The following is a 23,530-nucleotide window of genomic DNA, read 5'->3' on the forward strand; positions in this document are numbered from 1 at the left end:
ACCTGAACAACTATGTGCAACATAGCAGAATGTAAAGCCAACTAAAATAACAGGCATAGTGTATGACAGGTTACCCTTTTTCTGTGTTAAATGAGCCTGCATTTGTAGGATGCTTCATGAACTGTTTCTTTAACTAAAACTCAATCACCTTAATTGAATGAATGCACAAATATGAGTCAATTACAATGTGGCAACTATACTGCACAATTTTGAAAAAATTAGTTTGAGCTACAAAAAATACTTCAGGCTTGAGGTGAAGTACAAAAAATGAAACATTTAAGGTATACAAATCTAAGCAGCCTGTGTCCCTAGCCCATTACTTGGGCTAATGCAATCATTTAAATTATAAACTGGGCTCAATCAGCACTGCTCTACATGAGCAACAACAAAGAGATGCAACATTAAGGTAGTGTGCAATAAGAACAAGGAAGGCACAAAGTTTCAATCCAGACCTTCCAGAGTAGTAAACAAAGTCCTCCTTTAGTATTAGTCCAATGAACGGGGCTAAAAGACTGACTGGCCTTCATAACGGGCCATACCCACAATCAGGCTTAGAATTTCACCATTTTAGGGGCAAGGCCACTTGGCCTTCAGTTGGGCATATTTGGTGGGGGGCACAAAGGCCACATGTCAGGGCACCAAGGCCAAAGTTAACAATACAGTAGTAGGCTATAAACATGATCAAAGTTGTATTCACTGCAGTAGACCTGCATCACTGTATGAAACATTACAAAAACATAAAACATGACATATTACATATAACTGTAAATCATCTGATCATCTAATATTTTCAGATATCTAGGCTATATTTAACATTTATTTTATATTTGGCCTGTTATGAAATCATGTATTGAACAATTTAAGCACAGCTCAGCTTTAAGAAACTCAAATAGCCTAGATGCATGCTTAGCATTTTGTGATCATGAAGGCTACTTTCACAAACTCTTATAGTCAGCTGTCCTCTGATTTACCGATATCTAGGCGACATTTGTAATATTTGTTTTGTATTTGGCCCGTTATGAAATAATGTGGAACAATTTAAACACAGTGTAAAACTTAAATCCCAAATTTGGAGACATCCATGTATGTTGAAATTTACTGCAAATTCAAAACGGGATTAGTCTGGAACGGCTAACTGTACAGGGGACTGCTTTACACCTTTCTGTTCAGTAATATATGTAATATATTGATATATGGTTTGTCATATGTTAAACGAAGGGTTCTGAAGTATTCCACCGAGATGAATGGGTAGGGAGATGGACGCAAAACCTTCGGTAGAATTTATGATTAAATTGAATGATATTATTTACTTTTCTCGCGAACCGTTCACCACAGCAATTAGCGGCTAACATCGTTTAAAAGCTGAGAAAAAGCTCTCTCATGTGATACTTGTGATGTCTGTGTGATGAGTAGGATGGGTTAATTTGGACGCACTTTCTTTCTTGCGCTGTCACTTTCTCCACTGCGTAATTTGGCCATAGGCCATAGGCTAAATATATATTGCTATTAGTAGGACGCAAAGCAGAATATTTAGAGAAGGGGGCACCAAGGCCACCGTGGCCTGTAAACCTCTGATTTTCAAAGGGGCGTCACGGCCAACGCAAGGGGCTACTACGGCCACGAGCAAGTTTGTTACTGCAGCCATCCACGCTTGTTTGTATGCTTCAAGACGCAGATTGATGAGGTCATCATCTGTGCGCCGGCGGTAAACGCTTCAGGAGCGGCACTATTTGGGTGTAACGCAAGCATTATTTTATCGGTTTTAAGGCAAAAAAAATCCGATAACGATATTAACAGATATTAAATTTTTATGCTAATATCGGGCCGATAATATCGGTTGGCCGATATTATCGGACATCTCTAGCTACAGTGCAAGTTGACCGATGATTCATCTCCCATGTCACGTCTCGTTGCAGAGCCTTGGTAGGCCGCTAAGCAAATCTGCAACCTATGAGCCCAGCTGCCAGTATTGGAGGAGGCCTAAACATCTCATAGATGAGATTGACTGGGTTATTTTGTTTCGATATTATATATAAAACACATAGTCATTGTAGCCTACCATTCAGGGAATAGGCATTTAAAAGGGAGACAGATTATGGAGTGATATGAACTGACATCGGGCAATGGTAGTGTGAGATGTTCAGAACGTAAGAGCTAAAAAGGTAAGAAAAATAGTCGGAAAACTTAGATGTGTAAGGCAAGCAAGCAAGTTTGGCGGTTGTTACTAAAAATGTGAACATGCACGTTGCACTGCTGTGCGGTGGACTTTCGGAATGAATAGTCGGCGTTTCTTTAATATCGAGGCGCCATAGATTGTCCGATCGGCCTGCTGGTATAAAATGAATTGCGCTGTCTGTCTGAAAAAGACGCGCTCTCTTCCCATGCAGTCAAAATGAATGGGAGTCTTCTTCAGAACAGGCTTGTCATAGTGTCACCCTGACATTAGGCCTGTCACGATAACAAATTTTACTGGACGATAAATTGTCTCAGAAATTATTGCGATAAGCGATAATATTGTCGTTCTGAGAATTTTCCTCGGGAAGAGGAAGACGGCCCACTTGTTGTGTTTTTTTTCCCCAACTGGGAAAACTGCAGCGGCTGATTGTGTTTTAGATGCATATGCATGTTTGTTGTGTTGCCGCTTTTAATTGCGACTGTTTTCCAACAAATGCGACACACCGACTCGCACACGTGCAGTGGTTCACCACGGGCATTCGGTTTAAATCCGAAATGCTCCCACACTGCAGCTGTCGCGTTAGGCTTAGAAACCTATTCCATATTTTTTGTCTCGAACTCGCAACTAGCTTTCTCTCTGCCTAGTGCCTACCGGATACTTCTCACGCGGCTCTTTAGCTGCACTCTGTGGTAGGCTACGCCAGTAGTCCCGCCTCCCCACACACCATGCGACTGATAAGTGACTGACATGAGGGTTCACTCATCGTTACTCTAAGGACCCGAGAGAGAGACTAGGAAAACAAACAAGCATGCAAATGGCATTTATCGCGGCCAGAAAAATTATCGAGCTAATTTTAATTATCATGCGATTAATTGATTTATTGAATATCGCGACAGGCCTACCTGACATGTGCGTAAAGTAGCCTATAATGTGAATGACTTGTTATTTTATTAAGGATTTCTTTCTTTTTGCAAAAAATAAAGTACAATAGGCAAGATTTCTTGATTGTACAGTGCCTGTCTCTCAGTAATGTTTTAAAATGAGAGCTTCGTCAGCTGGCAGTAGGCTACTTTGTCGGCAGTCATGAGAAGTTCGCTTGCTAACAGAACATAAATATGCTGCCCAGAAACCTTGTGAATAGTTCTGATTTTTTTACTACACTAACGAGGTTGAAATATAGCCTTTGCCTACAGCATCTCCTTAACAGTAATGTTAACAAAATGACAGCATTCATATGACAAAGGAAAACGAATTCGGTCACTCAAGACTGTGCCACAGCAACCAGTGTAGGCTACAGTCCTACCCAATAGGCCTACTCGAAGCAGATAGCGTTGTCTGACGGTCGAATGGGTTAATGCACGTATTTCCAGAACAGGTCTGCAACTTTCAGGCAGTTCTGAGTTCGAATCTAGGCAGGAGCAGAGCCATATAAAGGCCTAGGCCTATTGTTATAGGTGCGCATTGTTATAGGTGCGCATTTTTGCAAGGTGTTGCTCCTGGCAATACTTGTTTATAAGACGTTTGGTGATTAATTGATAGCTGTTTTTGGGACACGTTAAACGTTCTTTATAATGAACGCATACGTAAAACGTCTGTTACGCGCTAACTGTAGGCTACAATGATTGCAATACAAAAATATGCGCATGATAGTTTAGTTAGTTTTGTGATGTTTTGCACCTTTGCCTCATGTGTTTTCAGGTTTGAGGGCTTTTTTGGCAAGATTGACCTTGGTTAGACTCTGCATATGTTATTTCTCCGTATGGAAAATAAAGTCAATTTTCGACACACGTCTGTTATTAGTTCAATAACAAGTGTTGCTTGTTAAAACATGTGACTAGTGAAACTCAAATGATTTTAGAAATATTTAGCCAAAGCCAAAAAGTGTTAGAGAGAAGGAGAGACGCCGGTGCAGCTCAGATGTCTTCTTAATTTTCTTTATTCTTTAGTAAAAGGTGCAGAACATTATTCAACGTTTCGATGTTCGTTAGTCAAAAACATCGACACATCGAAACGTTAGTCAAAGTTTAATAATGTTCTGCACCTTTTACTAAAGAATAAAGAAAATTAAGAAGACATCTGAGCTGCACCGGCGTCTCTCCTTCTCTTTAAAATATCTGTCCTGGCCTGGTTGCACCCGATTGTGGCCAAACGACAGAAGCGCGAAGAACCCTCCTTTGTCTATCAAAAAGTGTTACTTTGTGCCCCGCGCTCCCCCACTGCTTGTGAAAGAAGGGGGTGGGGGAGGGGGGCTTAACGTGAAAAAGCTTAATGTCCCAAAACGGCAACAAGTCATAATGGTAGGCTACAGGAAGTGGGGGGAGGGTATGGGCTGACCAGAACCGTCTTCACTGTGCTATTCAGAAAGCATCTTCTATTGTGTTTACAGGCGCACACAGCTCGTTATAGCCTATCGAGTGCCTTAACAGATAGGCTCTGCTCTTGCGTTTGGCCTCACAGCGAACTCAACCCTCTTGTTGCTTGCAATTTGTTAAATAAAGCGATGCAGATTACATTATTTATTTCTGATTAATTGCGTCTTTTGCAACATCTGCTTGTTAGGCTGGGCTACTGTCAATGTCCTGTACAAGGATACAAGGATACAAGGAAGTTTATTGGGGGGGGGGGGGGGGGGGTAAAAAGTGCTGTAGAAGAGGGGTTTAGTAGATTAAGTGGCAAGGGCTGCATAAAAAAGGTGGGGGAGGATTGGGATTGGGTGGGGGGCACCAACAAGGAGCACCCAAGAGCAACAGGGGCAAGGGCATACAGGTAAATGTTCAACAATTGCTGGTGTAGGCCTACAGGCTATAATCAATTAGGGACTGTTCGTTATTTATTTAAGGCGCTACCGCAGGAGTTTTGGGAGCGTTAGTCAAAAAAGACGTGACCCTCCCTCGCCAACAAGAAATTTTTCTATGACCCTCCAAAGTGATTGAGAAAAAACGCATGACCCTCCCAAGTCCCAACATTTTGGGATATTGATGCCTTCTGTAGGCTACTGGGTCAATTTGGGAGCTTGCATGCTACGACTCCTTCCTCGAAATGCCTTGAAAAGGCTGTCGTTTGCACAATTTCACAAATAATCACCGGGACCGAAACAAACCTGTCAACTTTTCCCGGGTTTATCGCGTATTTTAACTTTTTCCTCGCTGTCTTAGGAGGAGCTGCAGGGCCGTCGCAAGGGGGTGCGAGGCCCTGTGCGAACTTGATAGATGCATGAACTTACGTGCATGAAATCATGCCATAGCTTACTTTACACATAGCCAAGGCTACCGTCGGTGCATTTTAATAGTAGCCTAGTCTAATAAGCTACACCAGCTTGTCTTTAAGAGGGGAAATTGTATAGCCTATAACATTAGCTGAGTCACCAAATTTCACATATTTGGCCATATGGTGTTTAGCCCAGTCTCTCCTGTGACATTGAGGTGCGCAAATAGTTTTTAATAGCCTGTTAAACTTCGAAAAGCTTCGTTCACCCGATGCCAGTCACTGATCGCAATTTCAAATTTTGGGAAGCTTCGTTCAAAGTTTTAAGTGCAGTAGGCCCCTATCTGCCCCCTTTGGAATTATATCTCGAGCCTATTATAAGGTCCAGTGCGTTATGTCCTGGGATTCGGACGTGATCAAAAAGAAAAGAAAAAACAAATGGTTATGATGATTGGTTATGATGGTTATAGATGGTTATGAGGAGCATTCAGACAACCCTCTTGTTGCTTTGATATGTTTTTCGTTGTCGTTTGAACGTCGGCAAGCAGGCATGTTGCGGTTGCAATTTAAGTGTAATTTCTACAGTAGGCCTACAACATGCAACATGCTTGTTAGGCTGGGCTACTGTCTTGTACAGGTAAATGTTCAACAATTGCTGGTGTACAGGCTATAATCAATTAGCTAAATCATTTGTACAGCTGTTGAAAAAAAAATTCGTGCTACATTCAAACGCAAAAGTTGCTTTGATATCTTTTTCGTTTGAACGTCTGCAAGCAGGCATGCTGCGGTTGCAATGAATGAGGATAATTGGTTTTATCTGCGGATTTATTTTTTGCATTATTTTGAATATGACTCGCTCCAGTCTCAACAGCACGTCTATTTTTTCCACACGCATCTAAGTTCTAACACACATCCCCTCTCGCTTTCTCTCTCTTCATCCCTGTGCACGGGGCTTTCTTAAAGGAGCTGCACCATTTTACAACAATTGCATCTACATTTTCATATTAGAATGTTTTGTCTGTTTAAGTGTAAGCTTAAACTACCGTGATCAATTTAAGTTTCCGTGCCCCCGCTGAAAGTCTCATGCGCTTATCGTTACACTATCAAATCTATAAGTAACCGTGACAAATAGGGTATAAGATATATAAACTCACGCTAATTGTATTATCATATATGTTTGGTAATGGCTCACTGCGTCATGGAAGCAGTTAAGTCAAGTCACATCAAAAATAGTAGTGGCAGAACTCCCAAGTGACACCTTGTGGTTGTTTGTGTCAACTGCAGTTTGTGCCATTTCTGCTGAGAAAATGGGGTGCGTGATTCATGAAGGAACCCGTCCAAACTTAACTGGGACCCACTGTATATGGCTGCTTGGTAGAAAAAGAGAAAAGTGTAACTTTCAGGTGTTGCATTGTAACATACTTACCCTGACTCAGCTACAATGAAGGTCTGCTTACAATAAGTGAATGGAGCAGGAATTAACTGTTTGCAGCACCCCTATTGGACCTCCAAACACTGAGATGGCAGCCTGGAAGCCAGCCCAAATTTAACCCTGCCCACAAAACTTGAGGGGTTGTATTTTGCACACTGGCGCATGGCGTAAAACTCGATTTACCACCCGGCGCAAAGTTTAATTCCTTATTTTGCACGTTTATTTTTTTAAAAATGCGCCCAACCTAGGGAGTGGCCTGGCGCATTGTCTAAAAATCGCTATTGTACACCTGGTCAGAAGTCTATGGCGAGTTGTTTATATGCTATTTTAAGAGCGCATTGTCAACAGTCATATTGGCGGGTGCACAACGCACCATCCTTCTATCATCCATGAACGCACACCAGCTCACGTCCATGCAAAACATTACAAATTGCACGACGATTACAATGGGAAACATAATTAGAATAAAGATATTACGAAATACTGTACATCTCATGATGAGTAGTTCTTCACCATCATTTGCAAATTGGTAATGACGGTTAAAAACTAGATGTACCGCATAGCGGTACAAAATATGACCGCCGCTCAGTCCTGTACATCCGTTCCGCGAAAATAAATCACACTTCAATTTGTCTCCATATTTTACTCCATCCCCCACTCTTGAAACTTTTGTGTATGCTTGTTTGGCATGCCTGAGTGTGTGTGTGCGGCTGCACAGAGAGTAGCCTACTGGTGCTGAAAAGGTGAATAGATTGTAGAATAGCCAAAGAAGATGTAGCATTGTTTTAACATCTCTAAACAATCACAAGTAGGGCAGTTCATCACAGTTCATCCATTGCAACTGGATTGATGAAAGGTCACTTACACCTGTAGGCTACATTGTATTTGGGAAAAGCAAAAGGTATCAGCATAATGTTATTTATTTATTTATTTATTTATTTATTTATTTATTTATTTATTTATAAACAAAAACATCTCTGTCAGTTCCATGCCGTTTTCAACAGCTATCAAAAACAAAGGTCATTTTTGGATGGATGGACTTTTTGTGAATGTTTCTTCTTCTACATAAGATTTTAGTCATCTTTAGTTCATGTAATACTTTATTGTCAATGCACAAATTAAGTAACAGTAGTCTGAAACGTTATTGTTAATGCACAAATTAAGTAACAGTAGTCTGAAACACATTTTAACGGGCCAAAGTTGAAGAGCTGTTGTCCGTTATTGTTCGTGCAAATATAGGCTGATTCATGTTCCCTTGCATTGTGTAACTGAGGTCCATGGCTAGGCTGGCTTTCACCAGACCAACCTCAATCTTTTAAGAAATCAAAAAATAAATAGCGGGCAGATCAGGCTGGGTTCACCAAGCCTAGTCCATAGGCACCCGATATTGTTCACGCTCTGGCTATTCTAAATGCAAAAATGCATCAGGGAGTTATGACAAAACTGTAACTAACAAACTAGATCCTAATAGAAAGCTGTTAGCTTCCCTAAGCTAAAGGTAGGCTTATAAGGTAGGCCTATTTACAACATAAATTGTCAATAGGCTATGCTGGCGACACAAATAAAATCTCCTTTGGAAACCAATGGCTTACGCCTTACAGTATCAAGCGGACTTAAACTGCCATATCGTGGTGAAAAGTTGTAATAAAATTCACGCAGCTCCATGAGTCAAGGAAAGCGCGAATGAAGTAGCCACTTCTAAATGGGACCCACTACACAGTAGCTTAAGGTGTGTTGCTAAAGCAGCCATAATGAAATGAAGGTGTCATTGTTTGGATACTTCACACACACGTGCTTTTTAATTTCACAGACTACAACTACCAAGCTGGAATCAAAGCACATCGATTCCCCTCTCACACCCTGCACGCACTTATACACAAAATAAACAGGCGTCTCAGTCTCACGCATGTATAGGCAAAACTGTATCAGACCGGTGTAACGTTGGTAAATCTTCCATTGCACAGAATGATTTTTGTAGCACATGCAACAAATGACAGTCGAAAGATACAATTACAGTGCTGCTATCAATTTGCTTGGTATAACCGCATTTATAGTTTTCTACAAATGCAATCAATCAAATTGGCCTCCATCACTCAACCAACGCTAACGGTAACATTACCTAGGTCCTTATCGATATTATAAGATTAACGTAGGCTACCTGCAGTAAAAACCAAGCATGTCCGATAAACATCCTCAGATTTATTTCGGCTTCAAGAAGAAATGGGAATGGGAACATCATCCCATCCCATCCTAACGTTCTCTGCGGTAAACTATAGTCCTTGTAGGAAGCGTCCATTGTTATTCCAACCCACGTTTAACTTCCAACAAAATTACGTCTCACTGCAACGATGCGCCATCTAGTGGACAAACGACTACTTATCGCCAATACTGGAAATGCAGCCATGATGATGATGATGAATATATATTTTGGCTTTCTTTTAATCCTACTGAATTTGTAATTATGTATCGGCCGTTCTAATACCGATAGTATGTGGGTGCCTGTGTGTGTGTGTGCATGTGTATATGTGTGCACCGCCATCTACAGGCCAATGAGTGTACAGTCACTAAATGTACACATAATCTATTTTTTTTAAGACCCCCCCCCCCATGGATGAAATTCTACGAAACTTGGCATACCCCCAGAGAATGCCAGGTCAATCATACAAATAAAATTTGGTGCAGTTCTGAACATCTTAACTGAAGATAGGGGCGATTAAAGCAGAATAATATTGCATTTTCATTTTTTACCGGGGGGGTGCAAATCACAAATGAGTGATTATGGGCCAGATTGATGTGGGCCCTTGAGACCAACATACCATAAAAGATTCTTCATCCTCGGTGCCACGGTTCAGGTAGTTATTTAGGAAAAACTGCTTTTTTTGCGGTTCGGGGGGCCCAGCACGGGGGGGGAGTGGACCCCGGGGTCGAAACGACATTTTTCCTTAAAAGTCTAGTGGGGCTACATACCCACCAAATTTCATGTGTCCCTGTGGTTCGGTGTCCCGGGTATCGTTGACCAAAAATTCAGGAAGTAGATGAGGGGGGGGGGGGGACTTTGACAATCCCTATATGACCGCTTTGCTAGCGGCGGTCATAATGATTAGGGAAGAGGCGAGAGACACGTATGGAGCACAGCTGAAGACGACGCACTGTCAAGAGATATAAGCAACTCCTCTGCAGGATGAATGTTGTTTCATTCAGTCATTTGAGCAATATTAGGGTAAGTGTTTTTTTCCAGCCTATGTTTTCAGCATTGTCAGTCAATGGTGAAAGTAACTGCATATAACTGTCTTGTTGTTGACTGACACCATGGTGAAGTTAGTTTCACTTTGCCAATGAGTTCAAATAATAGAGGAGTGCAAATGCGTGAAGGCTATGTTAGGTTTTAGTAAAGTTTGGTTTAGTGGAATTACTATTCCATTCGGTCTCGCAAGCAGCCTCCTTCAAATGCGCCGTTGAATGTCAAAATACCGATGCATTTATTTGACATTGCGCTTTGCACCGTTAAAGGGAATAACAGATGTCATTCTCATGGGTTTAAATGATGTAACGCCCCAAACACACCCATGACTGATTAAAAAAACCTAGGAACACCTTGTTGCGCCATGCGCTTGACGAAAACCCTCCAAATGTGGACTGGACATCCTACTAAATTTGAATAAGCTTTTGACAAGTGACGATGCGCTTTTGACTGTCATGATAGGGCTCGAGGTCGGGAAATTTTGTGTGGACTTGTTCCATTGCTTCTATGCCCGTGTGAAACTCGCTGACCAATCAAATCGTCCGGGTGGGCTTCATACAATGGACAGATTAGCAATGGTGCCTATTGGTGCCTCATTAATGTGACCTGAGCGTACTTCGGCCAACTTTGTTTACAACAATAAGCTTGCCACAAGAGAAGCTAGAGGTTTAGGTGTCGCTATTGCGTCTGTTGTACAAGATATTGACAGCGCATTAACTCTAGAAAACAATGATTCCCATGTATCAGTTGAAACACGCCCCATTATCACGTCCCAGTTGTGCAGTATCAGACTCACAATAGAATTGAGTGCTGGGAAGTTTCTGCAGTATTCTGGAGCCATACATGTTCTGTACAATTAGCAATCCATTTACAAGGGCATTCTAAAAAGATGCTGAGATGCTCCAGTAAACATACCTGCTCTCGATAGTCTCTGCTCCACTTAATACCTTGGTGTATTTGTCTTTTGTTTGCAATTTTGTCATAATCACAGCAGTTGCTGAAGTGTCAAACTAGAAAAAAACAGCACAGTTTTGTTACTGTAAGCATACTGCAAGTACAGACTCAGTAAACATAACAAATTTAAAAAATCAGACATGTCATTCTAATATTAGTGGTTGGGCATTTGTACAAGATGTTTTAGACGTTATCTCTTACCTGTGGTCTGCCTGCTCTACCAGTCATCTGAAGAATATCTGCCTCACTGTACTCTTGGCATGTACCCCCTACATAGTGTGCCGTGGATTTGATCACCACAAGATGAGCTGGAAGGTTCATTCCCATTGCCAGAGTGCTTGTAGTGACTACAATCAGGTAACATGAAAGTGATAATAATGATTTGCTACATGTAAACCTTTCTCATCATATTTATGTTGAGACTTTTACACATCCATCTGCATTATCACAAACAAATATAGATAATTAATATAGCCGCAAGCGGCAATGGCGGGCCCGAGCACCTGCGGGCCGCAACCCGTGACATGTCGGAATCCAACAAAGCACCGACGTGGTGCGTGTGTGAAATGTATATATTTGATGCGTGGGCTATTTGCTTTTGTATTTTATTTTCTGCCACATTTACTCGCTTGGCCAGGTGGGGGTGTAATGCAAGGCAGGCCCATTGGGTGTCATCATAATCATAATATATGTTAACCTGAGAAATTTCAGACCATTCATTTTAAGCAAAGAACATTTCTGATACAGTTTTTGGTTGGCCAGATGGTGGCGCTATGTTAGGCATTGAAATTACACATGTGAATATCATCACAATAATGATATCCAAAATGTTTGTACACTTTCAGATCAATCACTTAAGGCATTGTCCATTTCTGGCACATTTCCTGCTTGACCAGGTGGTGGCGCTATGCCAGGCAGGCCCATTGGGTGTCTGGATATCGTCATAATTATAATATCTATTAACCTGAAAAGTTTCAGACCATTTATTCAAAGCATAGAGCATTTCTGGCACATTTCCTGCTTGGCCAGAAGGTGGCGCTATGCTAGGCCTGTGAATTACGCATGTGAATATCATCACAATAATGATATCCAATATTTTATAACGTTTCAGATCAATCACTTAAGGCATTGTCCAGTTCTGGCACATTTCCTGGTTGGCCAGGTGGTGGCGCTATGTCAGGCAGGCCCATTGGGTGTCTGGATATCATCATAATCATGATATCTATTAACCTGAGAAGTTTCAGACCATTCATTCAATGCACTGTGATTTATGACACATTTCCTGTTTATGTGGTGAGATATTAAAACCATAATATATTACAACATATCAAAAATCCCTTCACAATTTAACATCAGCGACATCTTGGCATAATATTTGCCAAATTTCAAATGAATCTGACAAACCGTCTAGGAGGAGTATGTTCAAATTGATCATATGACATCAGTATAATTGTCATTCTTTCTGTTGCCAGTTGGTGGCGCTATGCCAAACATGCATTATGGGCCTGTGAATATTATCATTAACATGGTCTTCAATGACCTGTGAAATTTAAAACATTTCAAGCCATGCATGTTGAATTATGTCACATTTATTGTTTGTGTGGAACGGTATTAAAATGAATAATTTTGCCATTTCGTCAAATTACAACATATCAAAAAAAAACTTCACAATTTATAATCAGGAACATCTCGGCATCATGTATACCAACTTTGACATGAATCGGATCAACCGTCTAGGAGGAGTACGTTAAAATGTATCATGTCCACAACGCACAAAAGCTCAATTACCTCACTTCCTGTGGGCGTGGCTAATGCATTGTACATACGAAAGTTGTTCATCTTGGGGAGATACACACACCTACCAAATTTGGTGTTTGTAGCTGAAAGTATATGCCCACCACGGGATCAGTCATCTAAGGGGGCGTAAGGGGGCGCTAGCGAGTCTATGGGCCATACCCGGGGCCAAGCTTTTTTACCTAGCTGCTTTGTGTGACACCTGATGTGTGTGCCAAATTTCAAGACTTTTCGATTATGTTAACCACCTCAAAATATTTGCCAACCACGGGATCAGTCACCTAAGGGGGCGCTAGCGAGTCCCTGGGCCACGCCCGGGGTCAAGCTCTTGTACCTAACTGCGATGCGTGACACCTGACGTGTGTGCCAAATTTCAAGAGTTTTCGACCATGTTAACCACCTCAAAAACAGGAAAGCAAAAAAGTGGAATAACAATAATAATAGTGAAAAATAATAATAAATATAGCCGCAAGCGGCAATGGCGGGCCCGAGCACCTGCGGGCCGCAACCCGTTACATGTCGGAATCCAACAAAGCACCGACGTGGTGCATTTGTGAAATGTACATATTTGATACGTGTGCTATTTGTTTTTGTACTTTATTTTCTGCCACATGTACTTGCTTGGCCAGGTGGGGGCGCAATGCAAGGCAGGCCCATTGGTTGTCATCATAATCATAATATATATTAACCTGAGAAATTTCAGACCATTCATTTTAAGCAAAGAACATTTCTGATACACTTTTTGGATGGCCAGATGGTGGCGCTATGTTAGGCATGGAAATTACACATGTGAATATCATCACAATAATGATATCCAACTTTTTTCTAAACTTTCAGATCAATCACTTAAGGCATTGTCCATTCCTGGCACATTTCCTGCTTGACCAGGTGGTGGCGCTATGCCAGGCAGGCCCATTGGGTGTCTGGATATCATCATAATCATAATATCTATTAACATGAGAAGTTTCAGACCATTTATTCAAGGCATAGAGCATTTCTGGCACATTTCCTGCTTGGCCAGATGGTGGCGCTATGCTAGGCCTGTGAATTACGAATGTGAATATCATCACAATAATGATGTCTGATATTTTATAAAGTTTCAGATCAATCACTTAAGGCATTGTCCATTTCTGGCACATTTCGTGTTTGGCCAGGTGGTGGCGCTATGTCAGACAGGCCCATTGGGTGTCTGGATATCATCATAATCATGATATCTATTAACCTGAGAAGTTTCAGACCATTCATTCAATGCACTGTGATTTATGACACATTTACTGTTTATGTGGTGAGATATTAAAATCATATCAAATATATAATTTATCAAAAATCCCTTCACAATTTAACATCAGCGACATCTTGGCATAATATTTGCCAAATTTCAAATGAATCTGACAAACCGTCTAGGAGGAGTATGTTCAAATTGATCATATGGCATCAGTATAATTGTCATTCTTTCTGTTGCCAGTTGGTGGCGCTATGGCAAACATGCATTATGGGCATGTGAATATTATCATTTACATGGCCTTCAATGACCTGTGAAATTTAAAACATTTCAAGCCATGCATGGTGAATTATGACACATTTATTGTTTATGTGGAAGGGTATTAAAATTAATAATTTCGCCATTTCGGCAAATTACAACATATCAAAAAAAAGCTTCACAATTTATAATCAGGAACATTTCGGCATCATGTATACCAACTTTGACATGAATCGGATCAACCGTCTAGGAGGAGTACGTTAAAATTTATCATGTCCACAACGCACAAAATCTCAATTACCTCACTTCCTGTGGACGTGGCTAATGACATGTTAATACAAAAGTTGTTTGGTTTTGGGAGTTACATACACCCACCAAATTTGGTGTGTGTATCTAAAACGATATGCCAACCACAAGTCACAGTGACATAAGGGGGCGCTATGGAGTTCCTGGGCAACGCCCGGTGCCAAGCTTTTATCCCTGTCTATTCACTGTACCACTTGATGTGTGTGCTAAATTTCATACGTTTTCGACCATGTTAACCACCTCAAAATATATGCCAACCACGGGATCAGTCACCTAAGGGGGCGCTAGCGAGTCTCTGGGCCACACCCGAGGTCAAGCTCTTGGACCTAACTGCGTTGCATGACACCTGACGTGTGTGCCAAATTTCAAGAATTTTCGACCATGTTAACCACCTCAAAAACAGGAAAGCAAAAAAGTGGAATAACAATAATAATAATAAATATAGCCGCAAGCGGCAATGGCGGGCCCGAGCACCTGCGGGCCGCAACCCGTGACATGTCGGAATCCAACAAAGCACCGACGTGGTGCATTTGTGAAATGTACATATTTGATGTGTGTGCTACTTGTTTTTGTATTTTATTTTCTGCCACATGTACTTGCTTGGCCAGGTGGGGGCGCAATGCAAGGCAGGCCCATTGGGTGTCATCATAATCATAGTATATATTAACCTGAGAAATTTCAGACCATTCATTTTAAGCAAAGAACATTTCTGATACACTTTTTGGTTGGCCAGATGGTGGCGCTATGTTAGGCATGGAAATTACACATGTGAATATCATCACAATAATGATATCCAAATTTTTTGTAAACTTTCAGATCAATCACTTAAGGCATTGTCCATTTTCTGGCACATTTCCTGCTTGACCAGTTGGTGGCGCTATGCCAGGCAGGCCCATTGGGTGTCTGGATCTCATCATAATTATAATATCTATTAACATGAGAAGTTTCAGACCATTCATTCAATGCACTGTGATTTATGACACATTTCCTGTTTATGTGGTGAGATATTAAAATCATATCAAATATATTACAACATTCAAAAATCCCTTCACAATTTAACATCAGCGACATCTTGGCATAATGTTTGCCAAATTTCAAATGAATCTGACAAACCGTCTAGGAGGAGTATGTTCAAATTGATCATGTGAAATCAGTATAATTGTCATTCTTTCTGTTGCCAGGTGGTGGCGCTATGCCAAACATGCATTATGGGCATGTGAATATTATCATTAACATGGTCTTTAATGACCTGTGAAATTTAAAACATTTCAAGCCATGCATGGTGAATTATGACACATTTATTGTTCATGTGGAAGGGTATTAAAATTAATAATTTCGCCATTTCGTCAAATTACAACATATCAAAAAAAGGCTTCACAATTTATAATCAGGAACATCTCGGCGTCATGTATACCAACTTTGACATGAATCGGATCAACCGTCTAGGAGGAGTATGTTAAAATTGATCATGCCAACAACGCACAAAATCTCAATTACCTCACTTCCTGTGGGCGTGGCTAATGGCATGTTAATACAAAAGTTGATTGTTTTTGGGAGTTACACACACCCATCAAATTTGGTGTGTGTATCTAAAACTATATGCCAACCACAAGTCACTGTGACGTAAGGGGGCGCTATGGAGTTCCTGGGCAACGCCCGGTGCCAAGCTTTTATCCCTGTCTATTCACTGTACCACTTGATGTGTGTGCTAAATTTCATGCGTTTTCGACTATGTTAACCACCTCAAAATATTTGCCAACCACGGGATCAGTCACCTAAGGGGGCGCTAGCGAGTGCCTGGGCCACGCCCGGGGTCAAGCTCTTGTACCTAACTGCGATGCATGATACCTGACGTGTGTGCCAAATTTCAATAGGTTTCGACCATGTTAACCACCTCAAAAACAGGAAAGCAAAAAAGTGGAATAACAATAATAATAATAATAATAATCCTTACAAAAACAATAGGGCCTTGCGCCCTTCGGGTGCTCGGGCCCTAAATATAGCCGCAAGCGGCAATGGCGGGCCCGAGCACCTGCGGGCCGCAACCCGTGTCATGTCGGAATCCAACAAAGCACCGACGTGGTGCGTTTGTGAAATGTACATATTTGATGCGTGTGCTATTTGTTTTTGTATTTGTTTTTGTATTTTATTTTCTGCCACATTTACTCGCTTGGCCAGGTGGGGGCGTAATGCAAGGCAGGCCCATTGCGTGTCATCATAATCATAATATATATTAACCTGAGAAATTTCAGACCATTGATTCAAAGCATAGAGCATTTCTGGCACATTTCCTGCTTGGCCAGAAGGTGGCGCTATGCTAGGCCTGTGAATTACAAATGTGAATATCATCACAATAATGATATCTGATATGTTATAAAGTTTCAGATCAATCACTTAAGGCATTGTCCATTTCTGACACATTTCCTCCTTGGCCAGGTGGTGGCGCTATGCCAGGCAGGCCCATTGGGTGTCTGGATATCATCATAATCATGATATCTATTAACCTGAAAAGTTTCAGACCATTCATTCAATGCACTGTGATTTATGACACATTTACTGTTTATGTGGTGAGATATTAAAATCATATCAAATATATAATTTATCAAAAATCCCTTCACAATTTAACATCAGCGACATCTTGGCATAATGTTTGCCAAATTTCAAATGAATATGACAAACCGTCTAGGAGGAGTATGTTCAAATTGATCATGTGGCATCAGTATAATTGTCATTCTTTCTGTTGCCAGTTGGTGGCGCTATGCCAAACATGCATTATGGGCATGTGAATATTATCATTAACATGGCCTTCAATGACCTGTGAAATTTAAAACATTTCAAGCCATGCATGGTGAATTATGACACATTTATTGTTTATGTGGAAGGGTATTAAAATTAATAATTTCGGCATTTCGTCAAATTACAACATATCAAAAAAAACCTTCACAATTTATAATCAGGAACATCTCGGCATCATGTATACCAACTTTGACATGAATCGGATCAACCGTCTAGGGGGAGTACGTTAAAATTTATCATGTCCACAACGCACAAAATCTCAATTACCTCACTTCCTGTGGGCGTGGCTAATGCATTGTACATACGAAAGTCGTTCATCTTGGGGAGATACAGACACCTACCAAATTTGGTGTGTGTAACTGAAAGTATATGCCCACCACGGGATCAGTCATCTAAGGGGGCGTAAGGGGGCGCTAGCGAGTCTCTGGGCCATGCCCGGGGCCAAGCTTTTTTACCTAGCTGCTTTGTGTGACACCTGATGTGTGTGCCAAATTTCAAGACTTTTCGATTATGTTAACCACCTCAAAATATATTCCAACCACGAGATCGATCAGTCACCTAAGGGGGCGCTAGCGAGTCCCTGGGCCACGCCCGGGGTCAAGCTCTTGTACCTAACTGCGATGCGTGACACCTGACGTGTGTGCCAAATTTCAAGAGTTTTTGACCATGTTAACCACCTCAAAAACAGGAAAGCAAAAAAGTGGAATAACAATAATAATACAGAATAATAATCCTTACAAAAACAATAGGGCCTTGCGCCCTTCGGTGCTCGGGCCCTAAATATAGCCGCAAGCGGCAATGGCGGGCCCGAGCACCTGCGGGCCGCAACCCATGACATTTCAGAATCCAACAAAGCACCGACGTGGTGCATTTGTAAAATGTACATATTTGATGTGTGTGTTATTTGTTTTTGCATGTTATTTTCTGGCACATTTACTTGCTTTGCCAGGTGGGGCAATATGCAAGGCAGGCCCATTGTGTGTCATCATAATCATAATATATATTAACCTGAGAAATTTCAGATTATTAATTTTAAGCAAAGAACATTTTTGATACACTTTTTGGCCAGATGGTGGCGCTATATTAGGCATGTGAATTACACATGTGAATATCATCACAATAATGATATCCAATATTTTGTAAAGTTTCAGATAAACCAATAAAGGCATTACCAATTTCTGGCACATTTTCCTACTTGGCCAGGTGGTGGCGCTATGCCAGGCAGGCCCATAGGGTTTCTGGATATCATCATAATTATAATATCTATTAACCTGAGAAGTTTCAGACCATTCATTCAAAGCATAGAGCATTTCTGGCATATTTCCTGTTTGGCCAGATGGTGGCGCTATGCTAGGCATGTGAATTATATGTGTGAATATCATCACAATAATGATATCCAATATTTTATAAAGTTTCAGATCAATCACTTAAGGCATTGTCCATTTCTGGCACATTTCCTACTTGGCCAGGTGGTGGCGCTATGTCAGGCAGGCCCATTGGGTGTCTGGATATCATCATAATCATAATATCTATTAACCTGAGAAGTTTCAGACCATTCATTCAATGCACTGTGATTATATGACACATTTCCAGTTTATATGGTGAGATATTAAAATCATGACATATTACAACATATCAAAAATCCCTTCGCAATTTAACATCAGCAACATCTTGGCATAATGTTAGCCAAATTTCACATGAATCCGACAAACCGTCTAGGAGGAGTATGTTAAAATTGATCATGTAACATCAATGTAATTGCAATTCTTTCTGTTGCCAGGTGGTGGCGCTATGCCAAATATACATTATGGGCATGTGAATATCATCACTACCATGGTATTCAAAGACCTGTGAAATTTAAAACATTTCAAGCCATGCATGGTGAATTAAGACACATTTATTGTTAACATGGAAGGGTATTAAAATTCATAGTTTCGCCATTTCGTCAAATTACAACATATCAAAAAAAGCTTCACAATTTAGAATCAGAAGCATATTGGCATCATGTATACCAACTTTCACATGAATCGGATCAATCGTCTAGGAGGAGTACGTTAAAATTGATCATGTCCACAATGCACAAAATCCCAATTACCTCACTTCCTGTGGGCGTGGCTAATGGCATGTTAATACAAAAGTTGATCGTTTTTGGGAGTTACACACACCCACCAAATTTGGTGTGTGTATCTAAAACTATATGCCAACCACAAGTCACAGTGACATAAGGGGGTGCTATGGAGTTCCTGGGCCAAGCCCAGTGCCAAGGCTTTTCCCCTGTGTATTCATAGTACCTCTTGACGTGTGTGCCAAATTTCATGCGTTTTCACCGATGGGAAGAACGTCTTCTGGCATCACAATTCATCACATTTTAGTCCGCACAAAATCCCAAATACCTCACTTCCTGTTGGGCGTGGCTAATGCATTGTACATACGAAAGTTGTTCATCTTGGGGAGATACACATACCTACCGATTTTGATGCGTCTAGCTGAAAGTATGTGCCAACCACTGCCTCAATCACCTAAGGGGGCGCTACTGAGTCCCTGAGCCACGCCCAGGGCCAAGCTCTTGTACCTAACTGCTTTGCGTGACACCTGATATGTGTGCCAAATTTCAAGAGTTTTCGACCATGTTAACCACCTCAAAAAAGGAAAACGCTCTGAGACAAAGTTAAAATAATAATAATAATAATAATAATCCTTACAAAAACAATAGGGCCTTGCGCCCTTCGGTGCTCGGGCCCTAATAATAATCCTTACAAAAACAATAGGGCCTTGCGCCCTTCGGTGCTCGGGCCCTAATTAGCGGCCCAAGCAGCTGGATGAACCATATTGCTTTCATACAGATTATTATTATTAGGGCCCGAGCACCGAGGGCGCAAGGCCCTATTGTTTTTGTAAAGATTATTATTATTATTATTATTATTATTATTATTATTATTATTTTAACTTTGTCTCAGAGCGTTTTTGAGGTGGTTAAGATGGGTGAAAAGTCTTGAAATTTGGCACACACATCAGGTGTCACGCAAAGCAGTTAGGTACAAGAGCTTGGCCCCGGGCGTGGCCCAGGGACTCAGTAGCGCCCCCTTAGGTGATTGAGGCAGTGGTTGGCACATACTTTCAGCTAGACGCATCAAATTTGGTAGGTGTGTGTATCTCCCCAAGATTAACAACTTTCGCATGTACAATGCATTAGCCACGCCCAACAGGAAGTGAAGTATTTGGGATTTTGTGCGGACTAAAATGTGATGAATTGTGATGCCAAAAGAGGTTCTTCCCATCGGTGAAAACGCATGAAATTTGGCACACACGTCAAGAGGTACCATGAATACACAGGGGAAAAGCCTTGGCCCAGGAACTCCATAGCGCATAGGCATATAGTTTTAGATACACACACCAAATTTGGTGGGTATGTGTAACTCCCAAAAACAATCAACTTTTGTATTAACATGCCATTAGCCACGCCCACAGGAAGTGAGGTAATTGGGATTTTGTGCACTGTGGACATGATTAATTTTAACACACTCCTCCTAGACGGTTGATCCGATTCATGTGAAAGTTGGCATACATGATGCCAATATGCTTCTGATTCTAAATTGTGAAGCTTTATTGATATGTTGTAATTTCACGAAATGGCAAAACTATGAATTTTAATACCCTTCCACATAAACAATAAATGTGTCTTTCACAGGTCTTTGAATACCATGGGAGTGATGATATTGACATGCCCATAATGCGTATTTGGCATAGCGCCCCCACCTGGCAACAGAAAGAATGGCAATAACACTGATGTCACATGATCAATTTTAACATACTCCTCCTAGACGGTTTGTCAGATTAATGTGAAATTTGGCAAATATGATGCCAAGATGTTGCTGATGTTAAATTGCGAAGGGATTTTTGATATGTTGTAATATGTCATGATTTTAATATCTCACCATATAAACAGTGCATTGAATGAATGGTCTGAAACTTCTCAGGTTAATAGATATTATGATTATGATGATATTCAGACACCCAATGGGCCTGCCTGGCATAGCGCCACCACCTGGCCAAGTAGGAAATGTGCCAGAAATGGACAATGCCTTAAGTGACTGATCTGAAACTTTATAAAATATTGGATATCATTATTGTGATGATATTCACACATATAATTCACATGCCTAGCATAGCGCCACCATCTGGCCAAACAGGAAATATGCCAGAAATGCTCTATGCTTTGAATGAAAGGTCTGAAACTTCTCAGGTTAATAGATATTATAATTATGATGATATTCAGAGACCCTATGGGCCTGCCTGTCATAGCGCCACCACCTGGCTAAGCAGGAAATGTGCCAGAAATGGACAATGCCTTAAGCGATTGATCTGAAATTTTACAAACATTTGGGATATCATTATTGTGATGATATTCACATGTGTAATTTCCATGCCTACTGTAACATAGCGCCACCATCTGGCCAACCAAAAACTGTATCAGAAATGTTCTTTGCTTAAAATGAATGGTCTGAAATTTCTCAGGTTAACATATATTATGATTATGATGACACCCAATGGGCCTGCCTTGCATTGCGCCCCCACATGGCCAAGCAAGTAAATGTGGCAGAAAATAAAATACAAAAACACATATCACACACATCAAATATGTACATTTCACAAACGCACCACGTCGGTGCTTTGTTGGATTCCGACATGTCACGGGTTGCGGCCCGCAGGTGCTCGGGTCCCCACATTTCCGCTTGCGGCTATATTTAGGGCCCGAGCACCGAAGGGCGTAAGGCCCTATTGTTTTTGTAAGGATTATTATTATTATTCATTATTGTTATTCTACTTTTTTGCTTTCCTGTTTTTGAGGTGGTTAACATGGTCGAAAACTCTTGAAATTTGGCACACACGTCAGGTGTCAGGCATCGCAGTTAGGTACAAGAGCTTGACCCCGGGCGTGGCCCAGAGACTCGCTAGCGCCCCCTTAGGTGACTGATCCCGTGGTTGGCAAATATTTAGAAGTGGTTAACATAATCGAAAAGTCTTGAAATTTGGCACACACATCAGGTGTCACACAAAGCAGCTAGGTAAAAAAGCTTGGCCCCGGGTATGGCCCATAGACTCGCTAGCGCCCCCTTACGCCCCCTTAGATGACTGCTCCCGTGGTGGGCATATACTTTCAGCTACAAACACCAAATTTGGTAGGTGTGTGTATCTCCCCTAGATGAACAACTTTCGTATGTACAATGCATTAGCCACGCCCACAGGAAGTGAGGTAATTGAGATTTTGTGCGTTGTGGACATGATAATTTTAACGTACTCCTCCTAGACGGTTGATCCGATTCATGTCAAAGTTGGTATACATGATGCCGAGATGTTCCTGATTATAAATTGTGAAGGTTTTTTTTTTATATGTTGTAATTTGACGAAATGGCGAAATTATTAATTTTAATACCCTTCCACATAAACAATAAATGTGTCATAATTCACCATGCATGGCTTGAAATGTTTTAAATTTCACAGGTCATTGAAGGCCATGTTAATGATAATATTCACATGCCCATAATGCATGTTTGGCATAGCGCCACCAACTGGCAACAGAAAGAATGACAATTATACTGATGCCATATGATCAATTTGAACATACTCCACCTAGACGGTTTGTCAGATTCATTTGAAATTTGGCAAATATTATGCCAAGATGTCGCTGATGTTAAATTGATAAATTATATATTTGATATGATTTTAATATCTCACCACATAAACAGTAAATATGTCATAAATCACAGTGCATTGAATGAATGGTCTGAAACTTCTCAGGTTAATAGATATCATGATTATGATGATATCCAGACACCCAATGGGCCTGCTTGACATAGCGCCACCACCTAGCCAAACAGGAAATGTGCCAGAAATGGACAATGCCTTAAGTGATTGATCTGAAACTTTATAAAATATCAGACATCATTATTGTGATGATATTCACATTCGTAATTCACAGGCCTAGCATAGCGCCACCATCTGGCCAAGCAGGAAATGTGCCAGAAATGCACTATGCTTTGAATAAATGGTCTGAAACTTCTCATGTTAATAGATATTATAATTATGATGATATCCAGACACCCAATCGGCCTGCCTGGCATAGCGCCACCACCTGGTCAAGCAGGA

At 41.0% G+C, this 23,530-nt stretch overlaps 1 protein-coding gene across 1 annotated transcript in view; it reads right to left on the reverse strand.

The window, feature by feature from the left end:
• The window catches only part of hfm1 (helicase for meiosis 1), a gene marked incomplete at its 5' end in the record, with an annotated part of 281,244 nt that overhangs the window by 162,463 nt on the left and 95,251 nt on the right, over positions 1-23,530 (reverse strand). Inside the window, 2 exons of the mRNA XM_076295693.1 lie at positions 10,969-11,063; positions 11,209-11,354. Coding sequence (XP_076151808.1) covers positions 10,969-11,063; positions 11,209-11,354 — 241 coding nt within the window. The remainder of the gene's footprint in view (positions 1-10,968; positions 11,064-11,208; positions 11,355-23,530) is intronic.

This window comes from Alosa pseudoharengus, unplaced genomic scaffold (assembly GCF_046254945.1).
Source record: "Alosa pseudoharengus isolate Yale_2024_CS ecotype anadromous, Long Island Sound unplaced genomic scaffold, YU_APseudo_1.1 YU_APseudo_1.1_scf_2, whole genome shotgun sequence".
Taxonomy (NCBI): Eukaryota; Metazoa; Chordata; class Actinopteri; order Clupeiformes; family Clupeidae; genus Alosa; species Alosa pseudoharengus.